At 36.5% G+C, this 26,407-nt stretch overlaps 1 protein-coding gene across 2 annotated transcripts in view; it reads right to left on the minus strand.

The window, feature by feature from the left end:
- Window positions 1–2,409: 2,409 nt before the first annotated feature.
- Window positions 2,410–26,407, minus strand: part of LOC136035830 (sodium/hydrogen exchanger 9-like) — a 65,049-nt gene continuing 41,051 nt past the window's right edge. For both annotated transcript variants that reach the window (XM_065717795.1, XM_065717801.1), the window contains 3 exons: window positions 26,095–26,307; window positions 18,109–18,204; window positions 2,410–2,525 (listed from right to left, as the gene is read on the minus strand). In XM_065717795.1, the coding sequence (XP_065573867.1) occupies window positions 2,511–2,525; window positions 18,109–18,204; window positions 26,095–26,307 (324 nt within the window). In that variant the 3' untranslated portion in view covers window positions 2,410–2,510. The remainder of the gene's footprint in view (window positions 2,526–18,108; window positions 18,205–26,094; window positions 26,308–26,407) is intronic.

The raw sequence follows: 26,407 nt of genomic DNA on the forward strand, positions 1-26,407 counted from the left end.
AAGAAGGTAAGCCTGCAAACAAAGATTAGAATACAAGAAGCGACCCTAAAGACAATGAGTAAGCATAACTCTGGAATGCGGACGCTTCAACAGACTTAGAAAGACATTTTAATATCTTCCAGAAGAATTGTCTAAGGATAGCTTGAGGTACTCGTTTGAACAGCCGTATATCAAACAGTAAGCTGTACAAAAAATGTGGTTCGATTCCAAAGCTATAACGAGAGAAAGATTAAGAAGACTGGATCATGTTTTACGAATTATAGACTGCAGAACCTTGTGCTTCCAAGGCTAGACAAGAAGCAGGTTATCCCTGAATGGGATGACCTAGTAATGGTTCCTTTAATAAATTTTTGGTCTCAGCAAGGCGGGACAAACTCTTGAAGCTCATATTTCGTTATAATATTTACTGAGCAAATTTTTGGAGGCATTAATGTTACTATCGACTGACTAATCTGAATCTAGGCATTATCCAGTAAAAGCGAGACCCAGCCCCCACTCTCAAAAGAGGAAATTTGTTATTATTTATAAAAATAGTATTATTTGATTGCCTAATGGCTACAAAAGTCAATTGATATTGTTGAGAGAGAGATAAAATGCAAATCACATTTGACTTGGACAAAATGTCTCAAAAGTCAGCCTCTTAAAATAGTTTTTCTTCATGATCATATTATGGAAGACATCTCGATTATTCTTTATTTGTTTTGTAACAAAGGTAGAGGCACTTTTGTGCTATGCTAAAAAACAAGCTAGATTTGGGTAGTATAAATCATCGGCTCTAGAATTTAGACAAAAAGCTTGGTCATTCTTAAATTCAAATTGGATCTTTTAAAGCCTATGGAACACAGAAATTTCATTTAATTTTTACGTAAAACAAACAAATATTGTCCATCAAGATTCACGACCAGTTTTTTGGATCAACATAAATTTATAAGTTAATTCCAAAAGCCAGAACTGTTTATTTCCAAACAATTTCTCCAGAAAGGACCCATTAAGAGTCACGGATTGTCATGTCTTGATGTTTCTTTTTGGCTTTCAGCACTTTTCTGATTGCTAAGAGCCGGGCACAGCAACAGGGGAGGGGGGTAGGTTACTTGTATGATAGAAAGAAGATAAGAAAAAAAGATACACCATTCGATTCTCCATTCAATACTCTTACAAAATATAATAATCACCGCCGGGACAGTTGCAACCCGGCCACTCACTCTGTAATAGGGCCAGGTTTAGCCTGAGGCTATATACAAAAGGCTCATTTTTTATTAATCCCAACCAAAAAAATACGTTGAGAATAAAATATGCTATCGATTCACCATAATGACTCTATATGATATAATTACTAACTGCTTTCTGATTAGAGCAAATTTATACATGACTACAACGATAGTAACTCCGTTTTAAAACCATTAGTGCATAACCTAACTACATGTTAATTGACTTTTATTACGCGTAACGTAATAAGTATGCCGCAATACTACGTATAAGTTATAACAAGATTATATAGAACGTAATAAGTATACCGCAATACAATCTGAGATGGAAGTGGAGATTAACAAATTAGATTAGCGGATTATTAGCGCTAATAAAATTATAATAAGATTAGCAGAGATGGAAGTGGAGCGCAAAGAAATCGAGCAAAGCTCTGCTAACTACAAATAATCGTATCCAAACCGGCCTATCAGACAATTTCATAATTTTGCCCGAAAGAGAACAAATAAGGTAGTCAAGGTTTCATGGTGTTAGAAGTATTTACAACCTAGTAATGAGCCAACTACGGCCCATAGCAACCAAAATTAATAATATACACTTTGGAAATAAAAAAAAATAGGCTACACTTGCATAATTGTATTTCTCAAGCGGTTGCGAAAATATGGTATTCAAGGCTTTCGTGGAAACAACCTACACTAAAAACACAAAAAGTAACTTCTTAGGCCTCGATATTTCAGGTCTTTCAGGGTACTGTTCAGTCCCATCTCATGGGGGAAATGAATGTTGAATAATCGTCATAAGAGCAAATTTGTAATGTATCGAGTCTGATCCATGCCCATTTAAAACCCGCATAAGATTGAAATACATAGGTGAAAAGTTTGAAGTTAAGTTTTTTAACCTTAAGATATTTAACTTGAAGTTAACTTCCCCATTATGAATTAAGATGAAGTGAAGTTAAGCTTCACATTTTCATTTTGTCTCAAAAAATGAAAATATGAGTAAATTAGTCTAGAACTTATAACCTTAAACACCTCACGAAGCAAAATTAAACAACAATTTTGAAAAATTAGGAAAATAAAAAATACACAAGAGTGCAAGTAGCGAAGAAAATGCACCAGTAGTTAAGACAATATTTTGTTGGAAAATAAACATTCAATTACAGATGGGATATTTTTGATAAACTATAAAGACATTTGGTTCATACACAGGAAATAGAATAGCAAGACGAATTGAGAAGTAAACAAGTATATATGTATATAAGAAAAAAAAATTACCTTCAGCTGATGAAGCATTAAGCATGCACAGAACTAATAATCAAGTAACTAAAATGAAAAGAAAATAAATTATTACATATATAAATTGGGATTTTTACAGGAGAAATAAAGAAAAATAGTTGTCAAATGGCAAAAAAAAAACTCCTGAATCTCAAAGTCGAAATATAATAAAAATAACTCATAATATCAAAAACTTACTCAAATATAACAAGGATAGCATAAAATGAAGCGAGGAAACAACAGGTAGGGTAAAGGGAGAATAGTTCAGGGACATACAAAAGGATGGGCATGTATTGCTGGTTGATAGCAAAAGATCGTATGTGCACTTGTTCAATTTCGAGGAAAACACAAATTGAAAAATAAGCTTTCGTGGAGCTGAAGGTATGGTAGATAGAAAAACGAACTATACACCAATTTAAAACCACTAGTCTGGGAGACAGAAATTTATTAGGTCAAAAGGTCAAACTACAAAGAGATAGGGCATTTTTGCCGCTAAGGTAGTTAGAGCAAAAGTGCAGGAAAGCACTTCCCTTCTTTTTCCACTGTTACAACAATTTGTCACCAAAAGGTTCTCGGAAATAGCCAAGGCTTATCTTAGGGCTCAAAAGCTTTCAAAGCTTTCTAAAGTTTCTACCTTTTTCCATTACTCAGATCATGTAAACTGAACTTTTATTCGAAATGATTATAAACCAACTTCAGTAATCTCGATTACATGGTTAAAACAGCAAAGCAATGTAACTGATAGGTCTTTACTGATTACATTTCCCCCTTTCTTAGCCTTTTCAGTGGGGGCAGGAAGTAGCAGCTTCTTGTTTTGGGCATGTTGTCTGTGCTGGATGGGCCGTCGTTTTTTGACCGATGCGAGCAAAAAACACACTTGCAATATGTCACATTAATCGGAGACATAAACCTGTGGACTGACTCAGAATCTTTGATCTTTTCAATAGGAATAATAATTTTGCGATCCAACAGCTTTGGGAACACAAGAAACTCAACCATTTCCATGGGAGAATCCATCCTTGCTTTAAGTTTAGCCTCCACAATTTAGCCATAAAGTTGTATTCTTGATTTCTTCAGTTGAGAGGCATCGTACAAAAAACGAGCTATACCACTACAAAACTCATAAAAAATAGGTAACATCCGTATCTCGATTTTGACCACGGATGTCAGTTACAACTATTTACTATTAAACAGCAATGTGCTAATATAGTGTTCCCGTCGTCTATAAGTTTACCGTACATCTGAAGTTCATCACGCTGAAGTTTACTAAAGTCACAGAGCCTTCGAGCCCATGCCCCTCCTAAAAATGGTGTGGTTTTGCAGATCTTACGTTTTCTTCAATCTTCAACGTAATTCTGGTATTTTGTTGCTTTTACTGAAGCTCTCGAAGCCAAAAAATATATAGCTGCATATTGGCCGAATATAACTCGGGAATTGCAACTCAAATAGTACCATAACTTTTACTGTCTATAATTGCATCCAGAGCCAAAACTGAGTCTATTTTTTTGAAGGGTGGGAGTGGGGAGGGGGTTAGGCCAACCTTGAAATGTCAAGGAGCCAATCCACTAACACTAAAATAAAAAAAAAGTCATATCTCACTTTGTAATGACCCAGAATTACACGCAAAAGGAAAAAAGAACGCATAAGAAAATCACAAAGTCTACAGACTTGAGGGGTCCAAACCAACATGGAAATAAGGAACTAAATACATAGTAGCGGATTTTAAAGCTTTAAAATAGGTTTACTAGGAATAACAAGAGCTAAGAGCTCATATGGCACTTGTGACGAGGCGAGAAGAGCTAAGAGCCAAGAGCTCATATGGTATGAGCTCTAATAAAATTCTATGAATCAATAGATTGATTTAAAAAGGAAAATAAGAGGCTTACTGCCGGTCAGGATTTAAAATAAGAGCTCTGAGTCACGATGTCCTTCTAAATATCAAAATTCATTAAGATCCGATAACCCACTCGTAAGTTATAAATACCTAATTTTTTCTAATTTGTCCTCTCCCTTTAATCCCCCAAATGGTCGAATCTGGGAAAAAGACTTTATCAAGTCAAATTGTGCAGCTCCCTGACACGCCTACCAATTTTCATCGTCCTAGCACGTCCAGAAACACCAAACTCGCCAAATCAATGAACCCCTCCCCCCAAATCTCCCAAAGAGAGCGAATCCAGTAAGATTCTGTCGATCACGTATCAAGGACATTTGTTTATTCTATCCACCAAGCTTCATCCCGATTCCTCCACTCCAAGTGTTTTTCCAAGATTTCCCCCTCCAACTACCCCCAATGTCAAAAGATCTGGTCGGGATTTGAAATAAGACCTCTGAGACATGAATTCCTTCTAAAAATCAAATTTCATTAAGATCCAATCATGCATTCGTAAGATAAAAATACCCCAATTTTCACGTTTTCCAAGAATTCTGGTCTCCCCCTCCAACTCCCCCCAATGTCACAGGATCTGGTCGGAATTTAAAATAAGAACTTTAAAGCACAAGATCCTTCTAAATATCAAATTTCATTAAGATCTTGTCACCCTTTCGTAAGTTACAAATACCTCAATTTTCAAAATTACCCCCCCCCCCCAATTCCAACAAAGAAAGCAGATCCGGTCCGGTTATGTCAGTCACGTATCTTAGACAGGTTTATATTCTTCCCATCTAGTTTCATCCTGATCTCACCGCTTTAAGTATTTTCTAAGATTTCTGGTCCCCCCCCAGCTGCCCCCTCCCCCAATTACGCTTGATCCGGTTGAGATTTAAAATAAGAGATCTGAGTTACAAGGTCCTTCTAAATATGAAGTTTCATGAAGATCCGATCACACCTTCGTAAGTTAGAAATACGTCATTTTTTCTTATTTTTCAGAATTAACCCCCCCCCCCCAAAAAGAGGGGATCCGTTCCAATTATGCAAATCACGTATGTAAGACTTTTGCTTATTTTTCCCACCAAGTTTCATCCCGATCCCTCCAATCTAAGCGTTTTCCCTGATTTTAGGGTCCCCCACCCCAAACTTTCCCCAATGTCACCAGATCCGGTCAGGATTTAAAATAAGAGCTTTGAGACACGATATCCTTTTAAATATCAAATTTCATTGAGATCCGATCACCCGTTCGTAAGTTAAAAATACTTCATTTTTTCTAATTTTTCAGAATTAACCCCTCCCCCAACTACCCCAAAGAGAGCGGATCCGTTCCGGTTATGTCAATCATGTATCTAGGACTTGTGCTTATTTTCCCCACCAAGTTTCATCCCAATCCCTCCACTCTAAGTGTTTTCCAAGTTATAGGTTCCCCCTCCCAACTCCCCCCCCCAATGTCACCAGATCCGGTCGGGTTTAAAATAAGAGCTCTAAGACACGATATCCTTCTAAATATCAAATTTCATTGAAATCCGACCACCCGATCGTAAGTTAAAAATACCTCATTTTTTCTAATTTTTCAGAATTACCCCCCCCCCCCAACTATTCCAAAGAGAGCGGATCCGTTCCGATTATGTCAATCATGTATCTGGGACTTGTGCTTATTTTTCCCATCAAGTTTCATCCCGAACCCTCCACTCTAAGTGTTTTCCAAGATTTTAGGTTTCCCCCGTCCAACTCCCCCCAATATCATCAGATCCGGTCGGGATTTAAAATAAGAGCTCTAGACACAATATCATTCCAAACATCAAATTTCATTAAGATCCCATCACCCGCTCATAAGTTAAAAATACTTCATTTTTTTCTATTTTTTCCAAATTAACCGGCCCCCACTCCCCCCCAGATGGTCAAATCGGGAAAACGACTATTTCTAATTTAATCTGGTCCAGTCCCTGATACGCTTGCCACATTTCATCGTTCTAGCTTACCTGGAAGTGCCTAAAGTAGCAAAACCGGGACCGACAGACAGACCGACAGACCGACAGAATTTGCGATTGCTATATGTCACTTGGTTAATACCAAGTGCCATAAAAACTCCGAGAGGGAACAGCTACAATCAGAGGACACAAAATTAGTGTCCAACAGAAGCAGAAAAATTCAGAACAGACAAACTGAACTTATTTTTGAGTTGTTAATATTTTAATCAAAGATGTAAATTGATCAAGGCTAGGCTAATGCAACCAGAATTGAGATTACTCCATATTCTATCCCTCGTGCTCCCTCCAAGATGAATTCAGGCTTTCTCAAGCCTCGGCTTCTGTAGTACATCGCAAGCAAATCCACCTCTTCCGCATCATGGAGTCCCATAGAAACCCTCGTTGCTGCGCAGTATTTCCATAATTTCATTGTATTATTATTGTATAACGAACTTTTTCTCACAGAGTTGGCATTACTAGAATTTTAATAATAGATGAACATGAAGTGCTCTTAAACACAATCTACCTCTTCCGCATCATGGAGTCCCATAGAAAACCTTGTTGCTACAAAGTATCCATTGTATTACTATTCTATAACAAACTTTTTCTCACATAGTTCCTTCGCACAGTTAATTTTTATTTAGTGGTAAGTTGGTGAATCGTCGGGGAAGCACATAAGCCAGGACATTCGTTTTTTGGTCGTATTCGTTTCGTTGGCTTCTATTTCATTAGTAATGTCATCTTTTACAATCAGATTTCATCTGGTGCTACATAAGGGAATATAAATACTGGAACATGCTATGTGTGCGACGCTGATAACATATTGAGCACGGTAATTCTGAAAAAGTATGAAGTGCTAATACTTTTCGTAATTCACTAATTACAAAGCTTTTTTTATTTTCCTGTTTATGCCCTTTTCAGTGTCAGTCCCTGTGATGTGATTGCCAACAAGCCAGGCTACGTACCTCCAGTTTCAGATATATTTTCATTATGTTTAGTGTTTCACCAGACATTTGTTCGTATTTACCATCTAACCTCCCTCTCTTACCAGCACTATGACAGAAAGATAAAACAGATGTTCTGTCAATTTTTGAGTTTTATTCATGTTCGAGGTTGATCCAAACTTGTTCGGTTCCTATTATAGCGTAAGCTATGATAAGCTACTGGACTGATATCTAAATGATAAAAAAAAATATCTTTTTCTATTAGGTAAAGCCTATGCTTATTTTTCTCGTAGATACTCATGCTATTTTTTCACTCTTGGTAAGGCCTATGACTCAGAATCTCTTTGAGTTTTACTCCTATTATAACTGAGGTAAGAAAAGAAAACAGATTAAAATACTTTCTGATCCGATCAGTTGCTTCAGTAATCTTCCTGGCGAGTATTCTTAATTGTTTTCATTCTTAATTCTCCCTAGCCACTTAATTAAGATTTAAGGTTTAACGCTTTAACATGGGCGTATTAGAAATAAAAACTCCGAGCGGAAAACAACCACAACTAGAATGCACAGAGTCCGTTGCCAACGGAGCAAGAAAAATTCAAAATAGGTAAATTGAACCAATTTTTCATTTAGTAAATTCAGATTCTAATCAAAGGTTTAGAATTTTTTGAAGCTAGTGCAGCCAGAATAAAAATTGCCATAGAATTGAGATAGCCAAGATATTTTCCATTGTGCAGAGCAATAGATAAAATTATGCCATAGATGAATAAGAGTTCCCTTTGCTGCCTTCGAATCAAAAGACCCTGCAAAATTTCAATTAAAGGACTCAAAACCTTGAAAGAGACTTAATCTCCCTCAAAATGCCACTGACTTGGGCCAATGATAGCTACTACTATAAGTCATTTGTTTCCTTTTATGATGCTTGTTTTGAGAGTGTTCATTGAATTTGAATTTATTAAAACCAGGCTTGAATAATGATCTTGATTCTATAAGGGGCCTTGTCTCACCCCAAGAAATTTTTCTTCCATTTGTTTTGGAAGGAACATACTCGACGCGTTACATCTAGTCTTATTGATGATATCATCCCTTGTCAGTGTCCTTCGCAGCTTCCTCAAATCTAGGACAATTTTTCTAATATGTTGAATTATTTCCCATGTATTGTATTCTCTGTAATGTTATGTAGTGTGCTTGAGAAGTTTAAAGCTGAATATATGTTACCATGAATATCCCAAAAATGGTGAATGTCAACATTCACCGGTGAATGTCCGAAATACCTTTTTTCTCCTTGGATTTAGTCAGTGTTGCCAGTCAACTTTTTCAATTTAATGCAAGGTTTGATGATGACACGTTAGGTTATATTAAATTGGGGTTGGTTAGGTGAGGTTAGGCTGGGTAACGCTAGCTTAGGTTAGATTTTTAACCCAATTCTGATATTTAGAACCAAATTTAACCTACCCTAATCTAACTTAACCTAACCTAACATAATCTAAATTAACATAACTTTAACTTTTACCATCATAGCTTGCATAAGACTGAAAAAGATGACTCGCAGAGGTCATTGAATTCAAGCAGACAAAAAGGTATTTCGGACATTCACTGATAAATTTCGACATTAACCACATTTGGGACATTCACGGTAACATATATACTGTTAAAGTTAGGGTACGATGGTTTCCCATTAAGTCAAATGTATTTGTATTAACGTTGAGATTTTTACGCTGGAATGTGACAGCAGCTGTCCTTCTGATTTATCACAACTATTGAAGGTTATAAAAACGTTCTATCCATGATTGTAAGCATCAGGATATTCTAATTCAACTTCTGGAGATTCACTTACTTTATCTCTTGCACTTAAAAGTAAGTATGTGTCAAGTTTAAAGAGGGTTACTAAGTGAGTTGGTGATTTTTCGGTAATTCCGCAAAATACTCAGTATCCCTGTTCATCCATTGATCGTTAAAGACATATGTTTCACACTGGGCTACCGAACGTTATCAGGTTACGTGAAACACTTCTGGGTTCCAATAATGACATGCTTTTAGATATACCTGGATATGGGACGGAACGATTCCACGGACATCAAGGGGTCAAAGGTGGTGTCCCCTTGCATATATCTAGCAATCTTTAAGAACTTAACCGATTTAGTTATTTATCCATTCCCCTGTTTGCCCAAATCTACGACGAATTTCAGGATATACTTCTGAATCACTCATATAAATAAACATATTGGGAGATTTCAACTCAGATTTCGTATGAAGCATCCAGCATGGATGTGTCTGAAGTATCCATGAATTCTTTTATGAAGATATCGAATTTTCATCAAGCGTTATGAATTTTCTGCTTATTCTAGCAACAAATTTGAAGATATGAAGACTGGTACCACTGTTGATAATACTTTCAGAGTTGGCAAGACACGGTTAAACCTCCTTAGGTCATAAACAGAAGATAATCGACTCAGCTTCTTTCAGAATGATTCAGAGTTTTCCTCTTTTTTATTATTTTTATCTGGTAGTCTTTTTTTATGTATGTAATGTATCTTCTACTAACAGAAGGTCGTGAAGAACTATTCCTTTGGCCTCTAGTATTCTCATAAGTTAGGGAAGAAAAATAATCTTCAAAAGACTGACAAGTCCTCTACACCTTTAGCAGGTCTTACTCGTCTTCACCAAATTAAACTACATTTACAGCTCACTGCGCTTGAAAACCAAACTTCTTATATTAAAATATTGCCTTTTTTCGAAAGGTTAATCGTTAGTATGACAGGTTATGATTTCTGTCCTCAGAGATCCTTTTAGTTTCCTCCTTTCCCTTCGAGTTTGGGCTATAGAGTACCTTTAACCTGAGCTAGGCAATCAACAGGTAACAACTTTTTTTTCAACCCAACTTTCAGGTGGGCTCTAAAATTGGATACTTTCCCCATAACCCTTCAAGCGCATTTTCTATACCACACTATGAAGATAGAGGCTAAAACAAAAACTTCTGAAAGAAAATCAAGTGGTAAACTACAAGTCTCGAGAAAATGCGACTGGAGCCCCTAGTTAATAAATCTCCTAAGGTTAAGGAGATGACCCCAACACAACACAAATATATATCTAGGACCTGGTACGTACGCAGAGGGGCCTACGGCCCCCCTCCCCCCAAAAAAATTGTAAAATGTTTAATTTCCTCATGGTTTCTTGGGATTTCTGGCAAAAGTAGGACATTTATTAAGAATCTAAATACATGTGTGAAGCCTTTTTGGGGGGATTTTACAGCATGCAATTATCCGGTCAAGTCACTGCCCAATTATTAACCCATTTTCTGTCTAACCTCTTTGAAGAATTAGCAATTGTACTGTTATTTTTTTTTTTTGTAAAGAAAGTTTGCTTTCCACAGCAAAATAAAATTATCCTTGATATTAGGGCGTTTATCCCCCCTTTTTAGGATAAAGTACAGCTTTTAATGGATCAATTTTGGAAACTATCGTTTTTCATTAAAATCTACGTTTCTGCAATAGTGCAACTACCCCCACAGCACCCATTTAGCACTGTTAACCCTAAAATTTCCCTTTCAGTGGGATATAATAGATTAATCACTGGTTCTAAATCGCTATGAACATAACCTGAGCCTAAAAGGTACTTTTGAGGCTTCAGTCTTCTTCCCCTCATCCGCTACAATACTACAGATTAAAGTTAATCTGTATTTTCCGATATACGTGCTTTTTGCATAACAAAATAAAAAAAGTGCTACTTTATATATGCTATTTCGAAGGTTTTGCCCTCCCCACCCGAAAAAAAATTCCTGCGTATGTGCCTGTCTAGGACATAAGTCAGTCAGTAAGTCAAGGAAAACTTAAAGTTTAACTCTACAGCGAACAATACCGACAATAAATTACATCCGCTTAGAAATGAATTCACTCATTATCAAGTTCAAAAATTAAAAAAATACTAAAATACAAACAAAAACGACCTATTTCAACAAGTATTTTCGACGTTAAGAAGTGAATTATGAAATCATGAAATTATGAGCAAAAGTGTGTAAACTGTATTCTTCTTTTGTAGAAGAGTAAAATTCCTTTTTTTGTCATTTGTTTAATTTGGAATGTAAAGATAAATCCAAGTAAAAGTTCTGCTTAACAACCCTGAAGAGCTTACCTATAGATTATACATGTTAAAACGCTTTCAGCACCCCGAGAAAGAATGTTTCAATTATTAATTACTCAAATGGAAACGTATTATTTTCAAAACAATAGTATCAATCCGTTATTTCATAGATGGCCCAGGTTGCAACTTAAGTACAATAATTTCCACAATTTCATAGTTTTCTTGGAACAATATTGTAAATAGCTCAAGAACGGTGATTAATTCTAGGTTTCACCGAAAATTGGATCCATTAACCGCACAAAATTTCAGGATATGGGCAAAAGAGTTTCGAGGACTGATAAGATTAGAAATTCCAGGGCTTTAGCATAGGCTTGTTAGGGATTAAAAAAAAAAACAACTAGGGCTATTGCTGATGAAGGTTACCCAGCGGATAAAAAATAAATAAATAAAACACGAAGGAACATCCTTCATTCCATCTTCGATCATTCAAATTTGGATTTCAATAAGAGGTCTATGTCAAATTGGATTCAACCAAAAAGTTTCTTAAAATAGGAGTACTCTTTTGTTTGTAACTAGTTTTGTGTATCGTATATTTATGGTAGTTTAATATGCAGTACAGAGGCTAGTTAAAGAAAAATACAATGCATGAGAAAAAAAAATAGTTTTCCAATCTTCGGCCTAACAGAAAGTATAAAAAAAATAGATACAATTAATATTTTTACTTGGGTTTTCGTGATTAACCTAGTGATTTGATGTGTCACACTAGATACCACTCAGTTTTTTCTCAGATGCAAAATCACTTTCGTTTGAGCTATCACCGGTGAATTTCCAAACGTTTAAGAAGGTGCTACAGCTACTATTGATCACATCACAATACAAAGTTGTCTGAGCCAAACAGAGCTGCGTGCACTCATAAACTCGCTCTGTTCAGAGCTTCACTTATTACTGTACCACATATATTCCTGCTTCTTTTAAATATTTTCTAATGACCTCTTCTCCACCTCCTTTGTTAACGAATCATAGGCAGCGTAATAGCGCTGCCTAAGTAAAGAACGATGTTGGCACAATGTATTATTTGCTTATTTTTTGGTTTTTTAGATCAGGGGACTTCGTATATAAGGAGTTATCGTAAAAACTGAAAAAGTTCATTCGATTGGAAATCGAATAAGCTACTGCCCTTTTTAATAGTCAATATTGATTGGAGAACAACCAACCCCCCTCCCACGCCCATCATTTCCCAACACACATCCAGTCAAAATTTTGAGATAACCGTCTTGTTTAGCGTAGTTGAAAGCTCTTGAAATAATATCTTTGAGGATGACAACCCTCCCCACCCCAACAGCCCTCAGGGCAAGTCAGATGATATGAAGATTTTTAGAACCGAGTCGTGAGAGGCTTTCTCTCTAAGAAAAACTTGACAACCTTGCAAACAGACATATAAGGGTTAGAAGATTTCATTCTTCATCAGTCAGTTTACTTGAAACGCTCTATCATTAAGTTTCGATAAATCATGAAAGTCTTAAGTGGACCGCGCTTTTGATACACTGTCTAATATATATAGGGGTTAATGCAAAAATAAATCAAGTCTGATTTCGACCCCCAAAACTTTGATACCGCCAAGAGTTTTATTTCTTTTTTTGTGTTTTTTAATTCTATTCAAACTTAACAAACTGCTATTCTTAGCCGATCCACCTTCTCCCCACTTATATTATTGGACAGGAAACCCGTCAAAACAGAGTCTCTTACCCAAAGTAGCCATTACCCTATGGGGAGAGAGGTACCAAATACAAAGGATGTAGCTGGCACGAACACAGGAATTTGAATAAAAAGTAACAGAAATTTGGAAAATTTTGAGATTTCCAGGAGGACACCTAGCAACAAGCCCTCAGGGCAAGTTCAGGACTTTGAAAAGGCCATTTTATTCAAAATAGTCTAAATATCATATCAAAAGGCTTTTGGGGTTGAACTAAACCCCAGAGTCTAGGGACAGGGGTTGTAAGTTATGCCCTGGGACTAACCTAACCTAACCTAATAATATTGTTTCTACTCCTACAACAACTACTATTGCTATTATCGTTATTACTGGTACTACTTCTAGTGCTACTAAAGCTAAGACTACTATTAACTCTACTCCTACTGCTGCTACGATATCTAATGGTGCTACTACTACTGCTAATAAACCTAAGGGTATTAAGGCGAAAATTTTGGGTAGTATTGAAACTGTATTGAAATAAATCGAAACACACTATGCCCACACAGGTTGTCAAGAAGAAGTATTAGCAATGATTCTGGACTGGTTGATGGTGTTAAGCTGAAAATTTCATCGTGTGTTGAAGGGGATGTTGAAAAAAAAAAAAAAAAAAAAAAAAAAAAAAATACAAAAGTGCTATTGGCATACTGCTATTACTACTACATACTGCTACTGCTACGTTAGGGGGAGTTTCAAGTAAACGAAAAAAGTATAAGCATGCAAGTATTAAAAGAACATTTAAGCAATATCATAGGCCGCACTGCATTAGAGCTAGTAATATCATCGATATTTTAAAGGAGCTAATTTTATTGGAAATTCAAAGTTCTTGTACCCTTTTTAAGAGTCAAAAGTGATTGGAGGGCAATCAGCCCTCCTCTTTAGCTCATAATTTTCGAAACACTTACAATCAAAATTTTAAGATAAGCCATTTTGTTCAGCATAGCTGAACGAACTTCTAACTATATCTCTAGGGCTATTGCGTAGATCAAACCCTCACAGTTATGCAATTTGCCCACTATGTTTAAAAACTAAATATTGTCTGAAGTTAAATCAAAACGTACTGTGTGTATGCCGGTTGCCCACAAGACATCTCAGCAATACTCCAAAAACTGATATGTAACTTATAAGTAAGAATCGGTTCACTTTGGGCGAGAAACGGCTGTTAGCTCATAATCATCTTCGGCAATGAGGGGTTTGCCACTTTTGCTAGTTGGTGTACCTATTATTTGTTTCCGGTGTATTTGATGGTTAAACCAATTTGGTTCCGGTGGTAAGACATGTAGGGGACTTGTAAGTAATAATCGGCTGTTGGGCTACAATCATCTTCAGCGCTGAGGGGTTTTCAACTTTTGCTAGTTGGTGTACCCATTTATTTGTTTCCGGTGAACTTGATTTCTATCACGGGAGAGGGACTTGTAAATAAGAATCTTTAACTTTGGGCTAGAAATTTGCGCAAATTGGTGCACATTGTATTCGATCTCTTTAAATCTGACAGAATTAAGTGATTACGCAACGGGTACAAACGATAATGTAAAACAATGAGTTAGATTCGTAATAATTAGTGTCACCTATGGTATTTTAATCCTGAAAAGTTACGGATAGCTTTATAATACCAACTAGATTATATAAGATATTGTTCCAAGTTTTCATCCGTCACGATGTCTACGATTGAAAAGGATAAATTTCAACTGGCTGCAAAGTGAATTTAGTCCCTTCTTTCGATATTATTTTGTAGTTGTTGTTTTTTCAACGGCGAGGAATAGCCTTTGGTCATGTGATAACTGATTGCGTTCTTGTTTGAACATACCGTTTTAAAAACTTCGATTGGCTGACAACTTCATCATTTAACCGATAGTGAAGAAACAAGCACAAACGAGATGGTATTTTGATCCTGAAAAGCTAAGGATAGCTTTATAATACCACCTAGATTATATAAGATATTGTTCCGAGTTTTTATCTATCACGATGTCTATGATTGAAAAGGATAAAGTTCAACTGGCTGCAAAGTCAATTCAGTCCCTTCTTTCGATAGTATTTTGTTGTTGTTTTTTCAACGCTGAGGAATAGCCTTTGATCATGTGATTACTGATCGATAGCGAAGAAACAAAACCAAAGTGTTGCTCTCGCAACACTTTAGTCCGCGAAGCCGAAAAAAGGTTGCCGCAACACTTCACGTTACCCGGGCAACGTAGGTCTAGTTTTTCTCTAATATCAGTACTAAAGTGCAAAATAGTGTAAAAAATAGACGTCAAAAGCTTCAAGAATACAAAATATGTGATAATAGATGTGATAGTTTTGAATTAGCCTCTGATCCATGCACAAGTGATGAACGGCTTAAAATAATAGAATCTCTGAAATCAAACTCTGCGGGAACGGACGGCTTATCTATTCGACCATTTAAGGCAATAATGCATTATATTCTACCGTGTCTACTTTTTATTATAAACCTGTCACTTGAAAATGGCATTTTCCCTGATCATCTAAAGGATGCAAAAGTGATACCACTTCATAAAGGTGGTCCTGAAAAGGAAACTGAGAATTGGACACCGTTTTCGATCCTTCCATTGTTTTAGAAATTATCAGAAAAAACTGTTCATAAACGTCTATATAGTTTCCTATAGGGTAATGTTTTGCTGAGTGAGACCCAATTCGGATTTCGCAAAGGGCAATCGACGACGCATGCTTTACAATAACTTATGCACAATTAAAAATTGCAACAATTAACACATGTATGGGCAGAGGTGAAACACCTTTGTCTGTATTAATAGAAATTCGCAAAGCATACGATACAGTTGATTTTCGAACACTACCAAGCCTGGTGGAGTCGTTAGGTGTCAGCGGGAAGTGCTTAAACTGGTTTAAAAGTTATCTCACAGGAAGATGCCTCAAAGTAGTGTTGAATGATATGCGCTCAGCAGCATTTTTAGTGATACGTGGAGTACCACAAGAATCAGTGTTAGGTCCACTGCTTTACCTCATCTATGTTGATCTCATGCATCTTTATTTGAAAGATGTTTGTCTTATCTCATTTCGTGATGATAACGTTTTAACTGTGTTTGCCTCATCTGTGAAGATGAGCGTTCTGTAGAGTAGGTACACCACTGGATGTGTCTGACCAAGTAACTTTATGCGGTAATCCAGTCCAGCAAGCTGATCATCTCTGCTGCCCTGGTTTTTATCTTGATTGCCAACTGGCATGGAAATGTCACAATGATGCAATTTCATCAAAAATTGCCCGTGGGGTAGGCATACTTCGTCGTCTGCAGCCCTTTCTCTCTCAAACAATATTTTTAACTATATTTGATTCGTTAGTTTATCCATATGTCTCCTACGTTTGCCTTCTATGGAGCAGTAACTTCTTATACAACTATAGAAGAGTGCAAGGTCTACAAAATAAAGCTGTTAGAACAATGGGGAGGGATATTTCCAGGATGTACATGACACATATGCTTGTTTTAATTCCCTGAAACTCCTTAATGTAGGTCAGATAAGAGATTACCAGGAGGCAGTATTTGTGTTTCAGTGTAAGAATGGTTTAACCCCTGAAGTTTTTAAGAGTTTTTACAAAATTAATTGTGACCGGCATAAGTATGGAACTAGGCAAAGTGATAATATAGTTGATTTGCGTCGTGATACCAGGTCTTCCTTTTTCAATGAAACACCTGGGCCCATCTGTATGGAATGAGTTACCATTGAGCATTAGGGTGGCGGAACACGTACCTCAGTTTAAAAAGAATTTAAAAGATTATTTTTGGGGGGGAATTTGTTGAATTTTATTATGGCTGGTAGGTTGGATAGGGGAGGAAGAGAAGCTGGAGAGGTCAGGGTGGGCTGAGAAGGTAATGGTGGAGAGGGGCTAAGGTGTGGTTGGTGGGCAAGGTGGGGGAGAGGAGGGGGGTTGAGCATTAAAGAGTGATGGAGACTGGATTTGTTATTATTATTATTTTTCTTTTATATCTTTATTTACCTATTATTATTTTTAATTCAGCTATTTATCTTTTTTTTCATATATATATATATATATATATATTTATAATAGTTATAATTAATAGAGCTGAAGATCATCAAGTTCACAAACTGATGAACCCAAAAAAAGGTTATGAACTAAATACCATCACATATATTTTAAACTGACAATGCATATTCATTTGTATTTTTTTCAGTAAAGTGCAAATTATGTTCTGGCTTTGGGAAGGCTTAGTTTTAAGCCCTACTTATATTAATTTCTAATAGTTGTGAGTTTGAATCGGTTATTTATTGTAATTTCTGTTAGTTTTGGGTTTATTCATTTATCGATACTGATTTGTGGTATTTTTACGTTTGGTATATTACTTGATTCTATTTTTGCTCATTTTTTGGTTGTTAATTGTAATTTCTGTTGGCTTTGAGTTTCATTTATTAATCGATGCTGATTTGTGGTAGTTTTACGCTTGGTAGATTATTTGATTCTATTTTTGCTCATTTTTATCTAATAGAGTTCTTTAGTTTTCCTGAGGGGGGGAGCAGAGTTGGAGCCAATTTTCCCACATTAAGTAAAAATGACAGTGAAAACTGAAAAATGAGCCATATAGTACCATAAAGGTTATGATATACTAAAGAAAACTGACCCGTTTCAATGGATGCTTGAATTATGTAGCCTTATCTTCGTTTTGACAAGACTTTTGGAAAAACTAAATTTAAGCTGGGGGAGGGGCAAACTGGGGTCTGGGAGGGGGCAAACTAAGGTCTAGAGGGGGGATTTACCCCCCTTCCCCATAGCAAATTATGCCCCTGCTAGATAGTATGAGCTACTTCTTATTATCAGGAAAGTGTTCCAAGTTCACATTTCAAAATTTGGGGGAAAAAAATAAGCCACAATTCTTTTTTGTTTCAACCGAAAATACGCAAATCCAAAAAAGGGTTAGGGACAGCGAAGATAGGAAACTGATAAAAAGACCAAAACATAAATTAGGCATACATAATAAAAAGAAACCAAGCCAATTTTACGGCCAAACTGTTAAAAATAAACAGAACTGCCAATTACCCTTTGCTGACTTGGTTCTACCATAACATTATAACCTTCAAATTCATCAGCTATACAAAGGTCGGCGTCAGAATCATCTCTGGTCCGATAATACATCTGCAAAAAACAAATTCAGAATTAGGAGTCACGTAAAATTATATGTTTAAAGCAAAAGTTGTCATAAGAGACGCAAGAGAGGCTTATCAAATTTGGTTACACAATATTTTCTAATTTGTATTTCACAAGCAAATACAGACATAAATATAACTAGACAACCCCTAATGGATTAGACTGTATCTACGTTATCCCCTACTTTCTAAATTTATTATTATTGTTATTATTACGCGAATTAAGACTGGAACTAACGAGAATGATATAGACTTGAAGAGATTGACTAATTCTAAAAAATTATTTTGGACTTAGGTTGACCCCCACTTAAAAAGAAAAAAAGAACTTCACTAAAAATGAGGTCCTGATTTACAATCCTATCCTACTACTTGTCAATCATCGTACAGCTCATAAGCAAATTTTAAGTAGCTCGAGTTTAAATCAGTGGACAAAAATAACTCCATTAGCGAAGCAAGGACCTATTTTACGAAACCTAGACCGCAGATTGCTGAATGGGGACACACCCGATACTTAATGGGCCAGGTCTAAAAAAACCCAAGATGCAAGTAACTCCGAAATCTCATGAACACTACCATGTTTCAAGTATTTCTTATTGCATTCTGCTGAATGGATTCACACAGCTATTATTGCTGAATAAATTCTGTTGGGTTTTTGAAAAGTGTGCTAGCCTTGTTTGAAAAATTATACTTAAAGCGTACAGTTCAACCCAGGAGTTCCATTGCATGTATCTGTTTAATCCTTATAAACAATTCTGAATAAGACATGTCACGTATCTTATCTTATTCAGAACACTTGACAGGATTCACACGATTACAGAACTAGTGTTCTAGACTAGTTTCCTAGTGTGTATTTGATTATACAGTTAAGACTAGAAACTTGGTTATCACAATTCATAGCACAGCACAATTTATAACACAGCACAATTCATAGCAAAACACAATTCATTCTTATATTAATGCTTCTGCATTAACTGGTGCTTAATACTTGAATGATTCCTTAATCTCTTGAATGACATCCTGGAATCAGTGAGCAGCATAAAAAAGAATGTCACGAACAAAATAGTTATTTGATACGTTACAAAGGCAAGACATTCAATTATCAAACTTTGCTAAAGGACGAAGAAGATTTAAGGAATTGAACTGTCTAAACTTTTAATTCGAATTGTGCCACATTATGCGGGACTTTAAGGGGATTTGTATTAAAAAACATTGAGGCTGAGCGATCTTAGAATATATATTTTCGTCGTCGCATCTCTCTTTTGACTATGAAACAAAATAGCAGTTGAATAAATTTGGGTATTCATACCAAGTTTATGAAGTTGGCAATCAGGCTAGCCTAATTGGGCCCACCTGAAGACTTAGTAATTACAGCAACAATTGCGACCAAGCAAAGAGCGAGCAATAGCCCATAGTACCCAAAATGTTAAGAACGCGAGATTTTCAAATGTCAAGAATCCGAATTTGACCCTGATTCAAGGAATGGTATTTATTATTAATATTTAAACTTAAAATAGAAAGCCACGTAAAAACTAAATTCATAGAAATCTTAGGCAGCGCAATAGCGCTGCCTAAGTAAAGAGCGATGTGGGCACAATGTATTATTTTTTGTTCTTTTTTCTGTTCTTAGACCAGGGCACTTCGTATCGAAGGAGTTCTCGTAGAAACTTCAAAAAGGGCTCATTTGCATAGAAATTGAAAGGGCTGGTGCCCTTTTTAGTAGTCGAAAGTGATTGGAGGGCAACTAACCACCCTCCCAGGCCCACCATTTCCCCAAACATATTCAATCACAATTTTTTAGATCGCCATTCTGTTCAGAGTAGTTGAAAGATTTGGAAATTATGCCTTTGAGGATGACAACCCCCTCCCCCCCCTAGAGTCCTCTGGGCAAGGGTTGTAAGTTATGCCCTGGGGGCATTTAAGTTTAATATAGAAAGGGTGATAGTATAAACTTCGGAGGGTTCTCATTGGATTGGTAATCAAGAGTTAAAACCCTTCTTTAAGATTCAGAGTGAAGAGGATGGCTACCCCCATCCTCCCGAAATGCATCAGATACAAATTTTGAGTTGACGATTCGTAGAAGCTTCTCAAAGGGCTTATTAGATTGGAAATTGAAGTAGCTAGTGCTCCTTCTAATAGTCGAAAGTGATTAAAGGGCGACTAACCCCCCTCTTACACCCGCCGTTTCCCCAAACACATCTAATCAAAATTTTGAGATCACCATTTTGTTCATCGTAGTTAAAAGGTACGGAGATCATATAATTGAGGATTAAAACCACCTCCACCCCCCAGAGCCCTCAGGGAAAGGGTTGTAAGTTATGCCCTGGGGGCATTTAAGTTTAATATAGAAAGAGTGATAGTGTAAACTTCGGAGGGTTCTCATTGGATTGGTAATCAAGAGTTCTAAACCCTTCTTTAAGATTCAGAGTGATCAGGGGATGGCTACCCCCATCCTCTCGAAATGCATCAGATACAAATTTTGAGATGACAATTCGTAGAAGCTTTTCAAAGGGCTTATTAGATTGGAAATTGAAGTAGGTAGTGCTCCTTCTAATAGTCGAAAGTGATTAAAGGGCGACTAACCCCCCTCTTACGCCCGCCGTTTCCCCAAACACATCTAATCAAAATTTTCAGATAACCCTTTTGTTCATCGGAGTTAAAAGGTACGGAGATCATATAATTGAGGATTAACCCCCCCCCCAGAGCCCTCAGGGCAAGGGTTGTAAGTTATGCCCTGGGGGCATTTAAAGTTTGTATAGAAAGGGTGGTCGTAAAAACTTCGGAATGGGCTCATAGGATTGGAAATCAGATGTTTTAGTGCTATTTTTAGCATTCAGAAAAGAGCTCATTCGATTGGAAATTGAAAGGGCTAGTGCTCTTTTTAATAGTCAAAAGTAATTGGAGGGCAAATAACCCCCTCCCGCATGCAAAATTTCCTCCAAAACATCCAATCAAAATTTTGAGATAGCAATTTTGTTCAACGTAGTTGAAAGGGCTGGAAATTATGTCTTTAAGGATGACAGCTCCCCTATAGCCCTCACGGCGAGGGTTGTAAGTTATGCCCTGAGGGCATATAAAGTATATATAGAAAGGGAGATCGCATAAACTTCGGAGTGGGATCATCTGGATTGGTTCTCAGAAGTTCTAGTGCCCTTTTTAAGATTCAAAGTGCTCAAAGGGAGGATACCCCCACCCATCTCGTATTTTCCCAAAATGCATCTGATAAAAACTTTTGACGGCCATTTGTTGTCGAAGAAACTTCGAAAACAGCTCATTCAATTGGAAATTGAAAGAGCCAGTGCTCTTTTTAATAGTCAAAAGTGATTGGAGGGCAATTAACCCCCATCCCATGTCCACCGTTTCCCCAAACACATGCAATTTTTTTTTTTAGATGACCATTTTGTTCAACGTAATTGAAAGATCTGGAAATCATATTTTTGAGGATGACTACCCCCCCTCCTCCACAGCCCTCAGGGCAAGGATTGTAAGTTATGTCCTGGGGGCATATAAGGTATAGTTGCAATTGCCCGGCGGCTTTGCTGCCGGGCACCGGCAACTAGTACGTGGCAGGCTTCTATATATAGATTTCCACCGTCGCTTGTCTTTTAAACACAGACAACTTGAGCCTTTTCTTGATGTGATGACGTCCAAATGAACCTTAAGTTAGAAGTGGTGCCTTTGTAAAATTACATATATTTTTTTTTATTATTACACCTTTAACTTTTGCCTCGGTTTGTCTTTCTTCAATGTGAAAGACATATCGCCGAACTTGTTTCTTTTAATTGTTCAAGCGGTGGGCTAAAAACGCCTTTTCCTTCCAACGATTTATCTAGTCCAGGGTTTTGAATTTCAAAGGTAGTGAAGGCTTTGACGACCACTTTTGTTTCTTTTAATTGTTCTGGTGGTGGGACAAAAACTTCTTCTTTTGCCTTGGCTTGTCTTTTGTCATTATGAAAGACATATCGCCGAACCTTTGCTTCTTTTAATTGTTCAGGTGGTTTGACAAAAACTTCTTTTTCTTCCAACGATTTCTCTAGTCCGTGTTTTTGATTTTCAAAGGTATGGTAGGCATTGATGACCTTATCCATGTCAAAATCCAAAACCCAATCAACATCGCTATTATTTTCAATTTGTTTGGTTCGTTTAACCTAAGCTTATCTTTCGTCGTTATGAAATACATATCCAAGCGTTTGTTGTTGTTTTTTTTAACAAAGGTATGGTAGGCATTGATGACATAATTCATGTCAAAATCCCAAACCCAATCATCATTGCTATCATTTTCAATTTTGACAGGTTTTGATTCTCGCTGTCCAGGTCGATTTTCAATGACTCGCTCACATGCTTGGTGTCAATGTCTTCTAACCTCTCGTGTCTTTGCTGTTCATTTTCATTTTTGACATGCTCACATGCTCGGTGTCGCATGTCTTCTAACCGCGTGTCTTTGCTCTTCATTTCATTTTTGACACCCCACCGCTGTTCTTCTAAAGGCGGGTGTATTTGCTCTTCGTTTTCATTTTTGACCTGCTCACAGGATCAGTGTCACGTGTCTTCTAGTCGCGTGTGTCTTTGCTCTTCATTTTCATCTTTGGCAAGCCGCCAATTTTCTTCTAACCATGTGTGTCTTTGCTCTTCATTTTTGACCCGCTCACTTGCTCGGTGACGCATGTCTTCTAACCACGTGTGCCTTTGCTCTTCATTCTCATTTGTAACACGTTTTTGGATTTTGATTACTTCAGACAATTTAGCATTTGCCTTTGCTTCAGTTTTCCGTATTGGTGTTGTTCTGTTTTGCTGTCCCATTTTGTTCAGCGTAATTGAAAGGTCCGGGAATTGTATCTTTGAGGATGCCCCCCCCCCACAGCCATCAGGGCAAGACTTGTACGTTATGCTTTGGGGGTATATAAGGTATATATAGAAAGGGGCAAGTCAAATCTCGTATTTTCCCGGAACGGATCTGATAGAAATTTTGAGATGGTCATTTGTTGTTGTAGAAGCTTCGAAAACAGGTCATTCGATTGGATATTGAAAGGGCCGGTGCCCTTTTTAATAGTCGGAAGTGACTGGAGGGACACATTCAATCAAAGTTTCCCAAGACATATTCAATCAAAATTTTGAGATAGCCATTTTGTTCGTAATTGAAAGGAACCGGAAATTATGCCCTGGGGCATATAAGGTATATATATATATATATATATATATATATATATATATATATATATATATATATATATAGAAAGGGTGATCGTATAAACTTCGGAGGGGGATCGTCGGATTGGCAATCAGAAGTTCTAGTGCCCTTTTTAAGATTCAGAGTGATCAGAAGTTGAATAGCCCCCAACCCTCCAAACGTCGTATTTTCCCGTAATGCATCTGATAGAAATTTTGAGATGGTCGTTTGCTGTCGTAGAAACTTCAAAAAAGGCTCATTCAACTGAAAATTGAAAGGGCTAGCGCCCCTTTTATTAGTCAAAAGTGATTAAAGGGCAACAAGCTATGAACGTATTTTGTTTATTTAAATCACACAATAAATAACCGAGTCAAACTCAAAACGAACAAACATTAACATGAGTATGGCCGATAACCTCCAAGCCTTCTCAAGACCAGAACATAATTTACACTTTACTAAAAACAAAATAAATATAAAATGTTTTCACTTTGTTTTTTACTTGCTTAAAGTCTTTTTAATAGATATATCAAGGGAGAAGTCCTCCTCCTTGCGCTCCAATTACAGCGCGAGTGTCCGGTGTCCTTTTTAAGAGTAACAAGAGATCGGAGGGTAAGCAACCCTTCTCTTAAGCCCATTCATTTCCCAAACGCATCCAGTCAAAATTTTGAGGCAGCCATTCTGTTCAGTATAGCTGCAGGGTCCAGCAACTATGTCTTTAGGGATGGTAGGCACACCAACACCCATATTTATGCAGTTGGCCCATTATATTTTAAAACTAAATATTGCGCTAAAAATGAATCAAAAGGTGCTGTGCTAAATAGTTGCCAATAAGACACCTCAGCAATATATCGAGAACGTCTAGGGGTATTAAGTTGAAACTTTGAGGATACTACTAATATTACTTCTGTTCTTAAAAATAAAAAGAGTGTAAGTGTACCCAGGATGTCAAAGAGCATAGATAGAATCTTTTGGGAGTAATATTAAGCTTTATTTTTCAGGTCAACTACAGAAGCTATAAAATTAAATAAAATTAAAAAATTATGTTTGTGTCAGGATTAAAAATTGTTGAAAAATTTTCTCCAAGATACAAATAGCACTACTTACTATGGATTCTTATAGAAGAAAACTGAAAAGATATACATTTTTTTTTTCATGAAAAAAACTATGTCAATAAAAATCGAACAGAAATTAATTTGAAAAACTTTATCCGCAAGACAAGTTTTTCAAAAAAAATAAAGAGCTCCAAGAATTAAGCCAAGAATGAACAAAAATAAAGTCAAATAATCTTTCAAGAGTGAAACTACCAGAAATCACTATCAACAGATAAATCAAATCAAAAAAAACCCAGATATTATAATAAATAGCCAAGTCAAATTCAAAACGAGTAAAAATCAACATGAGTAGGGCTGATAACCCCTATGCCTTTTCAAGACCATAACAGACTCAAAACACATTTGTGTTTTGCTGAAAGCAAAATACGCTTGAAATGTTTTCACCTTTCTTACTTTCATAAATGAAAAATTATCAAAACCTTAACAAAGAAATGTCAGTATATATCATTTTAACTGATAATCCACGGTCATTTGTTTTTGTTTTTTTAAGTAAAGCGCAAACTGTGTTCTGGTATTGAGAAGGAATAGGGATTATCAAGCCCAACTCATGTTAATTTTTCTTCGTTTTGAGTTTGAATTGGCTATTTATTGTAATTTCTGTTCGTTTTGGGTTTAATTTATTTATTGATAGTGATTTCTCGTAGTTTTACGCTTGGAAGATAATTGATTTTATTTTTGCTCATTCTTGGCTTAATGGAGCTCTTTACATTTCTTTGAAAAACTTCGTCTAGTGGAAATTTTTTTTAAATTAATTACGAAAAACATCAGAGGCATACGAACATCAAATAGAGACTGTTGAAGGACTCATCTGAGAGCTAATGTTTATACCTGCGTGCTTCTTTTAAACTTGTCTCGTTAGCAATAAAGTAAAATACAACTTTTCGCAAAGTAAACTCTATTTTTTATGCATTGTTTCCTCACTAACCTTCGAAAAGGACAGTAGATGGGAATCAAAAATGCATCTCGGGCATCACAAAAGTCAAAAATATTTACCAGAGGTTTTCAGCCCTCCTCCCGCTCCTAAAAAACCCCAAAAAACATGTTTTAGCTTCAACATGAGTCTCCTATTTTCTTTATTATTCCAACGGTAGTCCTTGTAGAGTGATAAAAGCTTATTTTATATCTGATTCATGCCAAGAGAAATGACAGTACTTGCTATTAAAAGTCACGCCAAATTAGTAGGAACAATAATGGTAAAAAGTGACATCATTATCTCTGTCAAATGGGAAGAGCCTGTTAGCATTTTGCTAAGCAAACGATATTAAGGAAAAACAACTTTGTCCCACCCATCAAGACATTGCTAAGCTTAGTTACCATAGTTGTTTAAAAGAGCTATTGACATTTGAATTTCATCAAAATTACATTGCGTAAGATTACAAACCTACATCTGAGTTTGAAAGTTTTGGTTTTACGGTACATGTTGACCACCTCCCGCCTAGCTATCACGTGATTTTATTTGGTTTAATCATAACAGATAGAAGGAAAGGCATGATATAGAGGGATGAGGAAGAAATGGAAGAGAGTGAGAGGAAGAGAGAAGTAAAAGCACAAGTAGAGAGGCAGAGAAAAGTAAGTGGAAAAAGAGACAAAGAATTAAAGTCACCTCTGTTAATTGCTCAGCAGTTGTCATTAATCTTGCAAAGGGCCCGCAGAATTTGGGCATGGTTTCAATCAATGTCGGATGACTATTCGTGAGAAGCGGCTTCATGTACTTGGTATCAAATCCACCCCATATGCGAGCAAGCCAAGCTTTCTCGATTTTCGGTGGTGCTTGTCTTGGAGTAGTGTCAGCAAGTCCTGATTCTTGAGGCGGGCCCTAAAAAAGAAAAAACCTTTAGAATGCTACTTGAAATTGAATATGAACCTATAAAAATGAACTCCAGAAGGAAAAATAACAACAAGACAAAGCAAAAAAA

The sequence above is a fragment of the Artemia franciscana genome, chromosome 2, assembly GCF_032884065.1.
Source record: "Artemia franciscana chromosome 2, ASM3288406v1, whole genome shotgun sequence".
In the NCBI taxonomy this organism is placed as follows: domain Eukaryota; kingdom Metazoa; phylum Arthropoda; class Branchiopoda; order Anostraca; family Artemiidae; genus Artemia; species Artemia franciscana.